Source organism: Pseudophryne corroboree, chromosome 10, assembly GCF_028390025.1.
Source record: "Pseudophryne corroboree isolate aPseCor3 chromosome 10, aPseCor3.hap2, whole genome shotgun sequence".
NCBI lineage: Eukaryota > Metazoa > Chordata > Amphibia > Anura > Myobatrachidae > Pseudophryne > Pseudophryne corroboree.
In genome coordinates, this window is record NC_086453.1 from 327988054 (window position 1) to 328002976 (window position 14923).

Sequence of the window (14923 nt, forward strand, 5' to 3'; positions counted from 1 at the left end):
TATCCCAATGTCTGTATATAGCCCACTGCATCCCAAAAATGGTCCTCAAGGCACCCCCAACAGTCCAGGTTTTAAGGATATCCCTGCTTAGGCACAGAATTCTCTGTACAGCAGCTTGCTAATCAACACAGGATACAATCCTTATATGCACCAATACTAAGAGTTAGGGGTCTATTCATGAAGCAGTGAAAAGTGGAGAAGTGAGCTAGTGGAGAAGTTGTCCATGGCAACCAATCAGCATTGAAGTAACATTTATAATTTGCATACTATACAATTGTACGGAGCAGCTGATTGGTTGCCATGGGCAACTTCTAAACAGGCTCACTTCTCCACTCTTTTTTACTGCTTCATGAATAGACCCCTTAATATGTTACACCCATGGTGAGCACACACACCCCATTACATGTGAATACTTAGCTAATTGAAACACTAATGCGACTACATGCACATCTTCCAGCACTGGCATCTAGACACCTAGGGGTAAATTTACTAAGGTGGGAGTTTTTTAGAACTGGTGATGTTGCCTATAGCAACCAATCAGATTCTATCTATTATCTTCTAGAAGCAGCTTGATAAATGTTAGGTAGAATCTGATTGGTTGCTATGGGCAACATCACTAGTTCTAAAAAAAACTCCCACCTTAGTAAATTTACCCCCTAGTCCCAGTATCGGAACTTGCATCTACCCCATGCTGTATGCAAGAGATCCACATGTAAAAGCCCCCCTACCCACACCACCACCACATATGCAGGACTTAGGAGAGGAATCAACTCTGGCTGCACTCCCACACAATGGTTCTCTTCCGTGAGTTCTCCCAATTGTCACCCAAACACCTATGTCACATATGGGGGGGAGATGTATCGAAGCACGGAGAGAGCTAAAGTACCGGCCAATCCGCTCCTAACTGCCACGTTACCGGCTGTGCTTTAAAAAAATAAAACAGAAGGTGACTGGTTTGTACTTAATCGCTCTCTAAGCTTTGATACATTTCCCCCATGGAGAGAGGCAGGCAAGTTGCATCTGTCTCAGAGTCGCTCAGAGATATAGAAAGGTGTGTATGTGGGCTACTGCACTCAGAATCAGGCCCACAGTATGCTGTTCTTACATTTTTGGGTTTCTAATAACAGCACTCTGCAAAGTTGCTTTAAAAAGAGTGCTGCTCACAGCGACGGAGTTAGGCAGAGCTGACGTATGAATATGCACAGACACCTGTGCTATAATAGCATATCACACATATGTGCACATGTAACACCCAGGCAGCTGTGAGAGCAGACAGGCGGTATAGAGACGGGCCCCGGAGCAGAGCTTTAAGTAACCGTAAAAGTGGATACTGCAAGGGATTAAACGAAAATGTTAGCATTTATTAGCCAGGATTATTATACATGTACAGGTCGGCAGTCAGGACCTACCTTACATCAGGTTACGTATGTAGATGTCTCGTCCTGCTTTCACATTATCACTCTCCCTCTCCATATATATATATATATATATATATATATATTTTTTTTTTTTTTTTAAATCTAATATACAGGCTCAGTTTTATTTGCCATTATGGTTGCAAACCATGCTTGTGATCCAGGCCCTTGTTAGCTGCTGTTGAACTACAAATCACAGCAAGACTGAGGTTTGTAGCTGAACAGCTGAGAAGCCAAAAGGCCGGTTTCCCCCCTGCTGTAAACATGGCGGAAGAACTGGTAAAATAAAATATTTGGGTGAATTACATTTCATTGCAGGTACGTCACCATATTAGTCACAGAACTGGATCTTGTAAAGAGGATACATGTGCGGGTGTGGAAAGGGGAACTACAAGTTCTACAAACACCCCCCAAATTACATTAGCAGGCAAGCTTGAAATTGACCCGGTAAAACCACTTTGGCAGGTAAGTAGTTAGGTGTGGCTCATCAGTCTGTGGCCGCTGTGTTCCAGTTGTCGCCGTACTCCATCACACACGCCCGCCGTGCAGCAGGGAGTGTGCGCCTGGGTTCTACACTGCAATTCCCTGCTGCACAAGCGCTGCTTACAGTAGATGTCTCATTGCAGTCTGTAAATCAGTCTATAAAGATTGACGTCCTCTGTTCTCGCACAGCTGCTTGCGCTCAGCCAGCCACTGCAAGATCCTTTCCTTAAGTTCATGGTTCGGTTTTAGCTGATCCATGGTCAGAGGACTGCGATTAAAAGGGTCCGTCTGGTCGCTGCAGAGAAAGGTACACATACATGTATTCATAAACACATCACATCTGGTACAAAAACATTCTTACAGGACTCCAGGCACCAACAAACGTATAGACGGGCAACATTTTGAGAACCTCTCTCTAAATGTAACAATCCCCAAAATTAAATAGTAAGGGGTCCACCAGGGACGAAAAGCTGCACGTGTCACACTACTGAATAAAAATCAGGTACGTGCGATATACTCTTAAATCCTTGTTTTGGATTATTTTTATTACACAGCTGTTCCGTTATTTACATTGAATAAAATTAAGGCCAATTAAAAAAGTGGTACTGTAGAAATAAAACGACAACTGGGTACCACAACTTTTTGGAATAGAACGCATGCCTGAAATCAGCTATTGCAACGAAGAAACACCTTTGTCGCTGAAATTAAATATATGACCTTCCATAGGAACTTTATTCCAAAAAATCTGTGACACTGCATTGATGTTCCCATGGCAACAGCGGTCAAAGGGAGTTCTTCAGGATGGGTCGCATAAGTGATCCCCTGCGCAGTTTCCCAACCGCGGGACCCGTTCTGCACATGCGCGGTACGGGTCCTGTGACCGCATCGCAGGATTGCGAACGCCACTGCCTGATTGAAGTCGCCCCTGTCTTCTGGGAGTGGCAAGGACAAGGACTGGATCGCAAGATGCAGATTCCTTGGCCTTACAAGTCGCCTCGCGACAGCGGGCCTGAGTAAGCCGAGGACCAATAGCATACTTCAAGTGTCAGGAACCATTCCAGTAAGTTGTATTAGATAGCAACAATAATGATTTTCTTTTTAAGGTAAAAACTATCTTTGAGTGCAGTCCTGTGCTATTTTATTCTTGCCTTTTTTTTTAGAAAACAAAAATTAAATACTGAAGCAAAATCAGTTGTCAGCATTTTGTGCATATTCAACAAACCCTAAAACGATAGACATAAGAAATACTAAATATTTATCACATCCTCTCCTTAGCTTGCGGTCACACTACAGCCTGTTCTGTGGCTTTGTTACCTCCAGCTATTTATTCATTTACTTATTTATTTTCAAAGACGATGTCCTGTGGAAATAATTGTACGGTTACTGGAGGCTGTCACACAAATCGGACTGCCTGCTCTGCAGGTCACCACCGCTGATGTAAACTAGCTTCCGTGGCCGCTTCATCAAGAGAAACTCATTGGGGCAGATGTATTAACCTGGAGAAGGCATAAGGAAGTGATAAACCAGTGATAAATGTAAGGTGATAAACACACCAGCCAATCAGCTCCCTTATGTAAATTAACAGTTAGGAGCTGATTGGCTGGTGCATTATCACCTTGCACTTAACACTGCTTTATCACTGGTTTATCACTTCCTTATGCCTTCTACAGGTTAATACATCTACCCCATTATGTGTTACAGTGAAGAACATCTCACTGGCGGTCACTGCTCCTGTCCAATCAGGTGCCACCTTCACCCCAACATCTCCCTTCCACCCATTATACATCTCTTAATGCTTCAAGTGCATGTGGGTCTCTAATCGGGTGTTGTTTCCCTCAGTGGCCATGACCACAGAAAGGGAAGCCATTTATGCCTTACTTTTCTACAAGAAACACATGATGGGAACAGCCACCTATACTTATATAACATTTACCTAAGCAGATGTCGAGCAATGGTTGACCTCTCCACGGTGACACGAGAGGATGGGAGAATAACTGGGTCTGACATGACTGTACTCATAATAGGATCCAAGAACTCATCAGGTGCATCAGCGTAGGTTTCCTCATCTCGCTGCTGCTGGTCTGCCAAGGACTGAAATCAGAAGACGAGAAATCATTCATTGAACTGTGACTTTTGACCGTATGAGCGCCACGAACAATCTGTATTAAGTGACCCACAATCGTTCCGCAATCCAACATGTACCAGTAACCGGCTTTAATCTTTTCTGGAGAACTGGAGAGTTGCAGTGATCTGAAAAATGGCCAGCATATTAAGCCAAAAAGTCTGTTTTGTGCCACCATTCAGGGTTTGTAGGCCCTGTATGACAACTCGGATATGAAGGAAACAACCCTTAAGCAGGGAAAATGTGGTCAGGCACATAGTCGGAGTGAAATGCAAGTTATATTGACAGGTGATCAGCGATCATCATGGATCATCTGAAGTCTCCATCCAAGCACAATCACCACTCTCCCTGAGGACACAACATTGCATTTTGCCCTAAGGGAAGCCATTCAATTAGGTAGTTATTTCCGTAATGTGTACAGAGTAGTGGCTAGGGTTTTACAGAAATCTCTCCTTAAGATAGAGTCTGAACAGATCCACTTGATTTATTTAACACATTCTGGGCCTAAAATGTTCAGATCCTGAAACATAGGTCTTTGAGGTTGCTCTTCTACAGCATGGAATAGGACAACCCTCTACAAAGGGTCACCAGTTTGCATCTAGGACTTGTTGATTGTGCAACAGGCGCTAGTCTGAGGCGGGAAGGGGGCATCAGTTAAAAGTCTGTATTCTGGACATGTCAAAGCTCCTGAAACAGACATTGGAAATCAAACCAGTTCCAATGTTCTAGTTAGAGGACGCCAATCCTTACGAGCAGGAGTCATCAGAATCCAGGACACTGTCACGTCAGTGGTTTACCTATCTTATCAAGGAGTCACTAATGGTACCTTGCGTCAAGAGGAACACTGGAAAGGTCATGCAATGACCAGGGATTAATGTCCCAATCAGTGCAGCAGAAACTGGGATGTATATTATACAGCAGACAGTCGGATGTCTTCCAGAAGACTGCGTACAGGTGAGATCAGCCAAAGTTGACATGATGGCATCTCTGTTGGCCCAGAGGGTGGAGGGCTTTGGATCCAAGACAAAGACTCTAAAAGAGTTTCTGGAAGACACCATGGGGGTAATTCAGACCTGATCGCTCACTATTGTTTTTTGAAGCGCTGCGATCAGGTCAGAACTGCGCATGCGTATGCACCGCAACGCGCAGGTGCGTCGCGTGGGTATAAAGCGGATCATTGCTGTGCGATGGGTTTTACAAAGAAACCATTCGCACAGCCAATCGCAAGGAGATTGACAGGAAGAAGGTGTTTGTGGGTGGCAACTGACGTTTTCAGGGAGTGGTTGGAAAAATGCAAGCGTGTCCAAGCGTTTACAGGGCGGGTGTCTGACGTCAATTCCGGCCCCGGACAGGTTGAAGTGATCGCAGCGGCTAAGTTCTGGGCAACTCAGAAACTGCACAAAGTTTTTTTGTACCGCTCGGCTGCACATGCGATCGCACACTTGCACAGCTAAAATACACTCCCCAGTGGGCGGCGACTATGCAAATGCAGGACTGCAAAAAACAGCTAGCGAGCGATCAGGTCTGAATTACCCCTATGTTGCTCTCTTGGAGCTACCATTGGATGTACAGTTGTGCTCATAAGTTTACATACCCTAGCAGAATTTGCGATTTCTGGCCATTTGTCAGAGAATATGAATGATAACTCACAAACTTTTCTTTCACTCATGGTTAGTGGTTGGGTGAAGCCATTTATTGTCAAACAACTGTGTTTACTCTTTTTAAATCATAATGACAACAGAAACTACCCAAATGACCCTGATCAAAAGTTTACATACCCCAGTTCTTCATACCGTGTATTGCCCCCTTTAACATCAATGACAGCTTGAAGTCTTTTGTGGTAGTTGTTGAGGCGGCTCTTTATTTTCTCAGATGGTAAAGCTGCCCATTCTTCTTGGCAAAAAGCCTCCAGTTCCTGTAAATTCTTGGGCTGTCTTGCATGAACTGCACGTATGAGATCTCCCCAGAGTGGCTCAATGATATTGAGGTCAGGAGACTGAGATGGCCACTCCAGAACCTTCACTTTATTCTGCTGTAGCCAATGACAGGTCGACTTGGCCTTGTGTTTTGGATCATTGTCATGTTGGAACGTCCAAGTACGTCCTATGCGCAGCTTCCGGGCTGATGAGTGCAAATTTTCCTCCAGTGTTTTCTGATAACGTGCTGCATTCATCTTGCCATCAATTTTGACCAAGTTTCCAGTGCCTCTGTAGCTCAAACATCAGCGATCCACCTCCATGTTTCACAGTAGGAATGGTGTACCTTTCATCATAGGCCTTGTTGACTCCTCTCCAAATGTAACGTTTATGGTTGTGGCCAAAAAGTTAAATTTTGGTCTCATCACTCCAAATGACTTTGTTCCAGAAGTTTTGAGGCTCGTCTCTGTGCTGTTTGGAGTATTGTAAGCGGGATGCTTTGTGGCATTTGCGTAGTAATGGCTTTCTTCTGGCGACTCGACCATGCAACCCATTTTTCTTCAAATGCCTCCTTATTGTGCATCTTGAAACAACCACACCACTTTTTCTCAGAGAGTCCTGTATTTCAGCTGAAGTTATTTGTGGATTTTTCTTTGCATCCCGAACAATTTTCCTGGCAGTTGTGGCTGAAATTTTTGCTGGTCTACCTGACCGTGATTTGGTTTCCACAGAATCCCTCATTTTCCACTTTTTAATTAGAGTTTGAACACTGCTGATTGGCATTCTTAATTGCTTGGATATCTTTTTAAATCCCTTTCCTGTTTTATACAGTTCAATTAACTTTTCCCGCAGATCCTTTGACAATTCTTTTGCTTTCCCCATGACTCAGAATCCAGACACGTCAGTGCAGTACTTGATGAAAGATGCAAGGGTCTTTCAGGAGTCCAGAAACTCACTGACCTTTTATACACACACACTGATTACAAGCAAACAGATCACAGGTGAGGATGGTTACCTTTAGAAGCCATTCAAACCCGTTTGTGTCAACTTGTATGCATGTTATCAGGCCAAAATCTCCAGGGTATGTAAACTTTTGATCAGGGTCATTTGGGTAGTTTCTGTTGTCATTATGATTTAAAAAGAGTAAACACAGTTGTTTGACAATAAATGCCTTCACCCAACCACTAACCATGAGTGAAAGAAAAGTTTGTGAGTTATCATTCATATTCTCTGACAAATGGCCAGAAAATCACAAATTCTGCTAGGGTATGTACACTTATGAGCACAACTGTACCTGTTTAGTCTAGTAGCAAGGCTGTTGTGGGTGCACAAAAGGTTCAGGGAGTGAGTGTGTGTGATTCTGGTAGGTCTGAACTGGCCAAGAAACTCATGGTAGGCAGGCATTGTAGGTATGGCTGAGGACACATTGTTCTGGTTGCTTCCAAAATCAGATCTGTGAAGTCTGGAGCCCTCCTTCACCAGAGTGATGGATCTGGAAGTGGTTGTTAGACTAAGCCTTTAAGGCTTCATGCCTCAGCACTCACAGTCTTCAGGTTACATATTCATAGAACTCCGAAAAGTTACAATGTTGCATCCATAGGATGATACTTTTGGCCCATAGGGTGCTCAACGCTATTATAAACATATCCTCCCTTAGGGACTGCTCTGTAATATCTCCAGCATATGTACTGTTCCCCAGAGGCCTTCCCCTTACACTCTGTGTTTCCGTTATCCTTGGTTGTTCTCTATGACTTATCATGTATTGCTGGTCCTGACCTTGGACTTTGATATAAAAGTACTGAAGCGCCTTATGACCTTTCGGGATGTTTTGGGATCCAGCTGATGAAGTCACCGTAACGTTGTAGATGGGCCCACAATTTTTGGTAGGAAATTGTGCTAAAAACCTTAATTTCACTCCATGTTAAATTATAAAGTATGATTATTATTATGAATGTTTTGATTACCATTGTTCTTGGAGCTTAGAGCAGAGGTTCTTAAATGTGGTACTCAAAGTACACCAACAGTCCAGGTTTTATGTTTAGCCATGCTTGGCCACAGATGACTTAATTAGCACCACAGTCAATTTGATTTAACCACCTGTGCTGAACCATGGGTATACCTAAAACCTGGACCGTAGGGGTGCCTTGAGGGCCGCGTTTGAGAACCTCTGGATTCGAGTGTGCACCTGCATTTTCCTTTTTTTTTCTGTGTTGCACTAAAAGTCTTAGCAAGGTAGCACCTCTTATGTTTAAAATTAGGGTGTGCAGACCACCTCCCTTTACTCTGTAATTGTGTATGTATGTACACTTGAAGGTACACTTCTATCTGGACTAGCCCCCACCCACCTGCCCTTAGATATTTTTAATTAGTATGGGTCCTTGCATTTGTGTCTACATATTAGGATGGGCACTATGATAGGTAAGATCTGGATAAGTGTATACAATGTCAGTATTAGGGATGTTAGGGACCCATCTGATGGGGTAACTGTGACATGGTAAGTAGGCACACATTAAGGGCAATAATTATGGTAAGAACCAGAATTTTACTCCATGTTAAATTGTAGAATGTATTATAATTGTTTTGATTACAAGTGTTCTTAGTGCTTAGAGTGTGCACCTGCATTTTTCCTTTTTTATTGTGAGGCATTACAAGTCTCAGCAAGAGAGCACTTCGTGTTTAAAATTAGGGTGTGCAGTCCAGCTGAACTTTAACTCAAATGTCTTCAGCTCCACCAAGCTACATATACTTTCACATCTAGGTTTATATTTCTATCGCTTAACCTAAAGCGACTTATATTTAACACTAAGCGGTTCATTTATTGCAGGGTACAAGCCATGAACTCATACTGAAAGAATATAGTACCATGAATATGTTTTTTTTCCCCAACACTGTGTACATCAATAGCAGACAAGCAGTGGATTTCATTCCTAGTGTTTGTAGCACCCCTGCACCCATCACCACCCGTGCAATTCCTCTTTGATGCCTAGGTGTTGCTCTCTGCTCTGGTGCTTCTAGCACTCTCTGGTCTGTATCTCAGCACAGAGATACAGACCGGAGTGTGGTAGAAGCACCATAGCAGAAAGTGACACCTAGACAGGAAAGAGGAACTGCACGGGTGGTGACAGGTGCAAGGTGCTAGAATGAACACTATTTCCCATTGGCTTCAGCCGAAAGAGTAAGAATACCTGTGAAGCTGAAGCATCTCTCTCTCTCACCTTAATTTTCTCAGCCATGTTTGTGAAAGCCACGATCATATTCCCAGGCTTGTTAATTTTCTTGAGCACCCGCACAGTCTGAGCGAACAGTGTTGGTGAATATGAGCGGCCGTCCTTTGGTACCGACTCACAGAAGTTCTCTTCATCCCTGGAACAGAAATCATACAGCACTAATTTACACTTCGTCGTCCATCCAGCTGTATGCGCCCTCCTAGCCCTGCATAGTACATTTTACAGGACCCTCTGCACCTGCCACGGTCCCAACTTACCCCAAATTCAAGTAGATGGTGATTATGTCCGAAACCAACTGCTGCGGTTTAAAGTCAAACTCACTGAAATCTTTCACCTTCAATGCGCCCATCTTGGTGCCCACTAAGTGCTGGAGGAAGTAGTTGAGCATGGAGATGATACGTTCCGCTAAGAACGGCTGGACGAAGAGCGAGTGTATGTCTGAGGAGGAAAAACAGATGTGCCAAATAGCAATTACCAGCCTGGAACGTGACTTTTACATTTGCTCATTTATCATTTGCACACGGTTTAGAATTGAGATCTTGCCGTCTACAGCACGATCCGCTGAGAGCTCGCTTGTGTTCCAGATGATCGATCGTGAAATTGAAAGACCATTAACAGACTTGTCAAAAATAACAAAATGTACAATTTATTTAAAGTTAGAAATAGAAAACGTACACAGATGTGTCCTCATTCACTGTGGGTGCAGTTGCGCCACACAGTCCCTCTCGTTCGTACTTAGGCGCGCCAAGGCTCAAAAGGTGACAATAACTTAGCTAGACTGCACTGATCAATGTGACGAGCGACAAATGTACATGTGTGAGAATAGGTTTGAATCTGTATATCTGGTGCTACAATGCAGTGGTCGAGGCTTACTAGTACACTTTGTTTTGCTGCATCTACAAAGCAAATATACAGAAAAAGTCGCTACTTTACACCGCTCTGTGCAGCCCAGCTGCGTCAGGTGTTTCAGGCCGTATGGCGTATTGAGGCTTGGTGTACGAGGACAAATCTGTAGCTCAGGCACTGCTAGTAACGTAGTGTGTCTTTACCAGAGGTGAGGAAAGCCAAGGTCCCAATGGTCTCATTTGACATGATATTGTGGAACCTGGCTAACTGGCCAAACATGAGCAGATTGGACTCCTTCTCCCGTCGGCTGTCAGCACTCAGACCGTCCCACTCGCCCCGGTCCCTCTCTATCTGCAGGACTTTAATTTTGCTCAGGTACTGAATAATAAAGAAAAATATAAATTAGTAAGAACAAAATGTAACGTATATAAAACTTACGGATATTAAGAAAAGCTTTGCAGCAATGGGGAGCACATTTCATTGCAGCAATGGGGAGCACATTTCATTGCAGCAATGGGGAGCACATTTCATTGCAGCAATGGGGAGCACATTTCATTGCAGCAATGGGGAGCACATATCATTGCAGCAATGGGGAGCACATTTCATTGCAGCAATGTGCAGCAATGGGGAGCACATTTCATTGCAGCAATGGGGAGCACATTTCATTGCAGCAATGTGCAGCACATTTCATTGCAGCAATGGGGAGCACATTTCATTGCAGCAATGGGGAGCACATTTCATTGCAGCAATGGGGAGCACAATTCATTGCAGCAATGGGGAGCACATTTCATTGCAGCAATGGGGAGCACATTTCATTGCAGCAATGGGGAGCACATTTCATTGCAGCAATGTGCAGCAATGGGAAGCACATTTCATTGCAGCAATGGGGAGCACATTTCATTGCAGCAATGTGCAGCAATGGGGAGCACATTTCATTGCAGCAATGTGCAGCAATGGGGAGCACATTTCATTGCAGCAATGGGGAGCACATTTCATTGCAGCAATGGGGAGCACATTTCATTGCAGCAATGGGGAGCACATTTCATTGCAGCAATGGGGAGCACATTTCATTGCAGCAATGGGGAGCACATTTCATTGCAGCAATGGGGAGCACAATTCAGCATCAGCAGTCCGACAGCATGTCGGGATCCAATGTTGGTATTCTGACCGCCGGTATCCAGTACATCGGGATGCCAACTACATCCCAACTGAACCTAAGGATCATCTATAAGTACAGCTGACTTAATTGGGATGGGTATGTGTGACCGGCGGTTGGTCAGCATACCTCTGCCGGTATCCCGGCAGTGGAATGCCGGCAGGGGGGGGGGGGGGGAAAGAAAGTACGCAGCAAGCCCCTTGCGGGTCACTGTGCTCGCCACTCTGCGGGCTCTCTATGGGTGTCGTGGACACCCACGAGTGGGAATAGTCCCTCTTGTTCATGCCGATCATAAGGATTCTCAGGGGGTGGGATGTAGGGAGAGGCCATGTGACCAGCGGTCTCCTGACTACCGGTCACATAACTACATCCCACTTAATTTAATAGTTTTTTTTCTAAATTTCTCAATAAGAAACTTTTGGCCTAGGGGTGCCATGAAATAAATGCTGGTACTCCAGGGCACTGTGATTGAAGAACGTTTGTGAACCACTGGTGTAATATACCTGGATGGCCTCATCTAGTAGGAACACTGCATCATTCATCAGCAAATTGAGGAATCGCAGAAACAGCGGGGGGTTCACAGCTTCAAGGTTCTTCGCCGCATAATCCGCCAAGTTCTATGGAGCAGAAACCAAGTTGCTTCTTTTAGACGTTAATACACAATAACACCCACAATAACATGATCGCTTATAGGGCGGCTTACAGTTATACTCTCTCGATAGGCGTCCTGCCCCCACATGTACCGTAAGATGGGATACATAGGACGCCGATAGTTAAACTTCTGCTCAAACTGATGTGGGTCACCTGGAGATACAGATCACATATTAATAGCTCTGGTGTGTAATGTTTTGTCTAGACTTTCAGTGAAAAAAACGGTTCTTTCACATACCGGTAAATTCTATGTCAACAAACACCTTTATCAGCGCTTCCGCAAGGCGTGCCGCGTGTCGGTAAGAACAGAAGATCCTTTGTCGGTGATAGACACTAGAGATAAGTGGGTTCTGAGTATGTTCCAGGTGGGGCATTACAGCCTCCAGAACCTCTGCCAGCTTGGCACGCAGGTGAGGGTTTTTCATCCTGAAGAAAACACTTTTTTTTAGATTTATATTTCTTTACAGTCATTTTATTTAATACAATACAACAAAAGCCTGAATTATAACTCATCTTCAATAGATCTAACAGGACGGAAGAAAAATGTAATATTGTTTTGTCAGCATTTACTTTATACTTAGTCTACAGAATAGTATTGCCAGGTACACGAGGTAGAATTCCCCCTCAACTTACAAATAAAAGAGGATGCTTATTCATGATTATATTTTTTCCTGTACTATTTGCCATGCCCTACCTCTCAACACTGCCTGTGAACACTGTAATAAAATCCAGTATCTGTTCTAGGGATTCTGCAGCGGTCTCCAAAACCTCATCTGCAAACCGTCTCAAGAAGATGAAAAAGTCTCCCAGGTTATCGGCAAAGAACTCTGTAAAGCCAAGAAAGACGAGAGAACAGGTTTACTGACCTGCACAGACTGACACAATCTTGCACTGCACTCTGGACGGAAAATGATGCAAGTATATTTTCCTGATCGCTATGCCATGGCACAGGGCTGCCATCGGAAATGAGAAATTGTGGGGCCCGGGACTGAGAAAATATACAGGGCCCATCCCCCTGAAAAAAAAAGATTCTGCCTCAACGCTCCAACCCTACGTGATGTCATATATTGTGATTTTACATATAGGCGGAGCATTGCGGACCTACAGGAATGGTTCACAGAGAGCTGATGCGCAGGGAAGGCTTGTTTTAAAAAGTAATTTCTGCGCATCAGCCCACTGTTGTTTTACAGCCTGGTACAGCTCTCCAGGTATTGGCGGTAGGAGCAAGTGGTGGCCACCCCAATCTGTAAGGGCCCAGGACACCAGTCCCCACAGTTCCCCCCTGATGGCTGTCCTGCAATGGCATATAATACATTCTACACATGGACAAAAGGGGCCATAAGAAAAAGTTAACTGCTTCATTACTTCCATGTGGACTGTGTAGACAGCAGGGAATAGGAATCAATAGGTACAAGCTGCTGATATACTAATGTTGCATTCCATTCAGAAAACAATGATTTTCTAAACGGTTAAATTGGTTGTACAAGAAAGCATCCAAATGAAGCTTTTCAACGGATGAAAATGCAGCCACTCTTTTCCCCAAGCCACTAGATGGTGGGAATAGTGAACAGTAAAAGTGTCTCCGTGGGGGTGTAACGCACACAGTTCGCATGCATACATGATGCTGCCAATTATATTCTAATAGAAGCGATTATGCCCTTAACAGATGCGTGTTTTTACGTACGATGGATGCTGGATGGGTGTTACTCAAATGTAAGTTCAGCCTATTTACCTGGTACGTATGCGAGGGGACTGTGCTGTACATCGGGCACAGGAAAGGTGAGTGGAACAGGTTCCGTGCCTCGGTTTCCCAAAGCAATCTGCACTAAGAGAAGTGCAGTAGAGACCTGCAGCTGGAGGCAGTTCTGGAGGCACTGAGGCTCACTTAAGGCTGCCTTCAAGCACAGATAGATTGTCATAAGCCGTTCAAACTGTTCTCGCAGGTTCTCAGCGCCGGCACTACCACTCTGCTGGGCATCGCGCCATGCCCCCTGTAGTCTGTGCAAGCTCTGGTTCACCTTCACCATCTGTTCATGCAACCTGGAAAATCATTTGCGAGACAAACATGAGTAAGAACAGCTTCAAAACGATAAGGTGAATTATAGATCTGTGTATACCACCTGGTCACCTCAGCCTGTCCCCAGCTCTGCTCCGCCCCCATTCTGTCTGCCCTCCCCATCAGCTCTGCACTGCCCCCATTCTGTATGCCCTCCCCATCAACTCTGCTCCGCCCCCTCCCTGTTTGTCCCCATCCCCAGCTCTGCTCTGCCCCTTATTCTGTCTGCCCTCCCCATCAGCTCTGCTCCACCCCCTCTCCAGCTCTGCTTCGCCCCATTCTGTCTGCCCTCCCCATCAGCTCTGCTCCACCACCTCTGTCTGCCTTCCTCCCCAGCTCTGCCCCGCTCCCATGCTGTCTGCCCTCCCCATCAGCTCTGCCCCGCCCCTATGCTGTCTGCCCCCATCCCCAGCTCTGCTCCGCCCCATTCTGTCTGCCCTACCCATCAACTCTGCTCCGCCCCCTCCCTGTTTGTCCCCATCCCCAGCTCTGCTCTGCCCCCATTCTGTCTGCCCTCCCCATCATCTCTGCTCCACCCCCTCTCCAGCTCTGCTCCGCCCCCATTCTGTCTGCCCTCCCCATCAGCTCTGCTCCACCCCCTCTATCTGCCTTCCTCCCCAGCTCTGCCCCGTCCCCATGCTGTCTGCCCTCCCCATCAGCTCTGCTCCGCCCCCTCCCCAGCTCTGCTCCGCCTCCATTCTGTCTGCCCTCCCCATCAACTCTGCTCCGCCCCCTCCCTGTTTGTCCCCATCCCCAGCTCTGCTCCGCCCCCATTCTGTCTGCCCTCCCCATCAGCTCTGCTCCAACTCCTCTGTCTGCCCCCCTCCCCAGCTCTGCTCTGCCCCAATTCTGTCTGCCCTCCCCATCATCTCTGCTCCACCCCCTCTGTCTGCCCCCCTCCCCAGCTCTGCTCCGCCCCCATTCTGTCTGCCCTCTCCATCAGCTCTGCTCCGCCCCCATTCTGTCTGTCCCCTCCCCAGCTCTACTGCACCCCCATTCTGTCTGCTTCCTCCTTTAATGGCTGGTTCCCCTCCTACGCTAAATCCGTCCT

At 45.7% G+C, this 14923-nt stretch overlaps 1 protein-coding gene across 4 annotated transcripts in view; it reads right to left on the bottom strand.

Moving 5' to 3' along the window:
* Positions 1-1340: 1340 nt before the first annotated feature.
* Positions 1341-14923, bottom strand: part of UBE4A (ubiquitination factor E4A) — a 103746-nt gene continuing 90163 nt past the window's right edge. For all 4 annotated transcript variants that reach the window (XM_063943584.1, XM_063943586.1, XM_063943583.1 and 1 more), the window contains exons 11-20: positions 13549-13856; positions 12511-12643; positions 12055-12242; positions 11869-11969; positions 11669-11782; positions 10213-10387; positions 9421-9601; positions 9152-9299; positions 3832-3989; positions 1341-2193 (exon numbers count right to left, since the gene is read on the bottom strand). In XM_063943584.1, coding sequence (XP_063799654.1) covers positions 2055-2193; positions 3832-3989; positions 9152-9299; positions 9421-9601; positions 10213-10387; positions 11669-11782; positions 11869-11969; positions 12055-12242; positions 12511-12643; positions 13549-13856 — 1645 coding nt within the window. In that variant the 3' untranslated portion in view covers positions 1341-2054. The remainder of the gene's footprint in view (positions 2194-3831; positions 3990-9151; positions 9300-9420; positions 9602-10212; positions 10388-11668; positions 11783-11868; positions 11970-12054; positions 12243-12510; positions 12644-13548; positions 13857-14923) is intronic.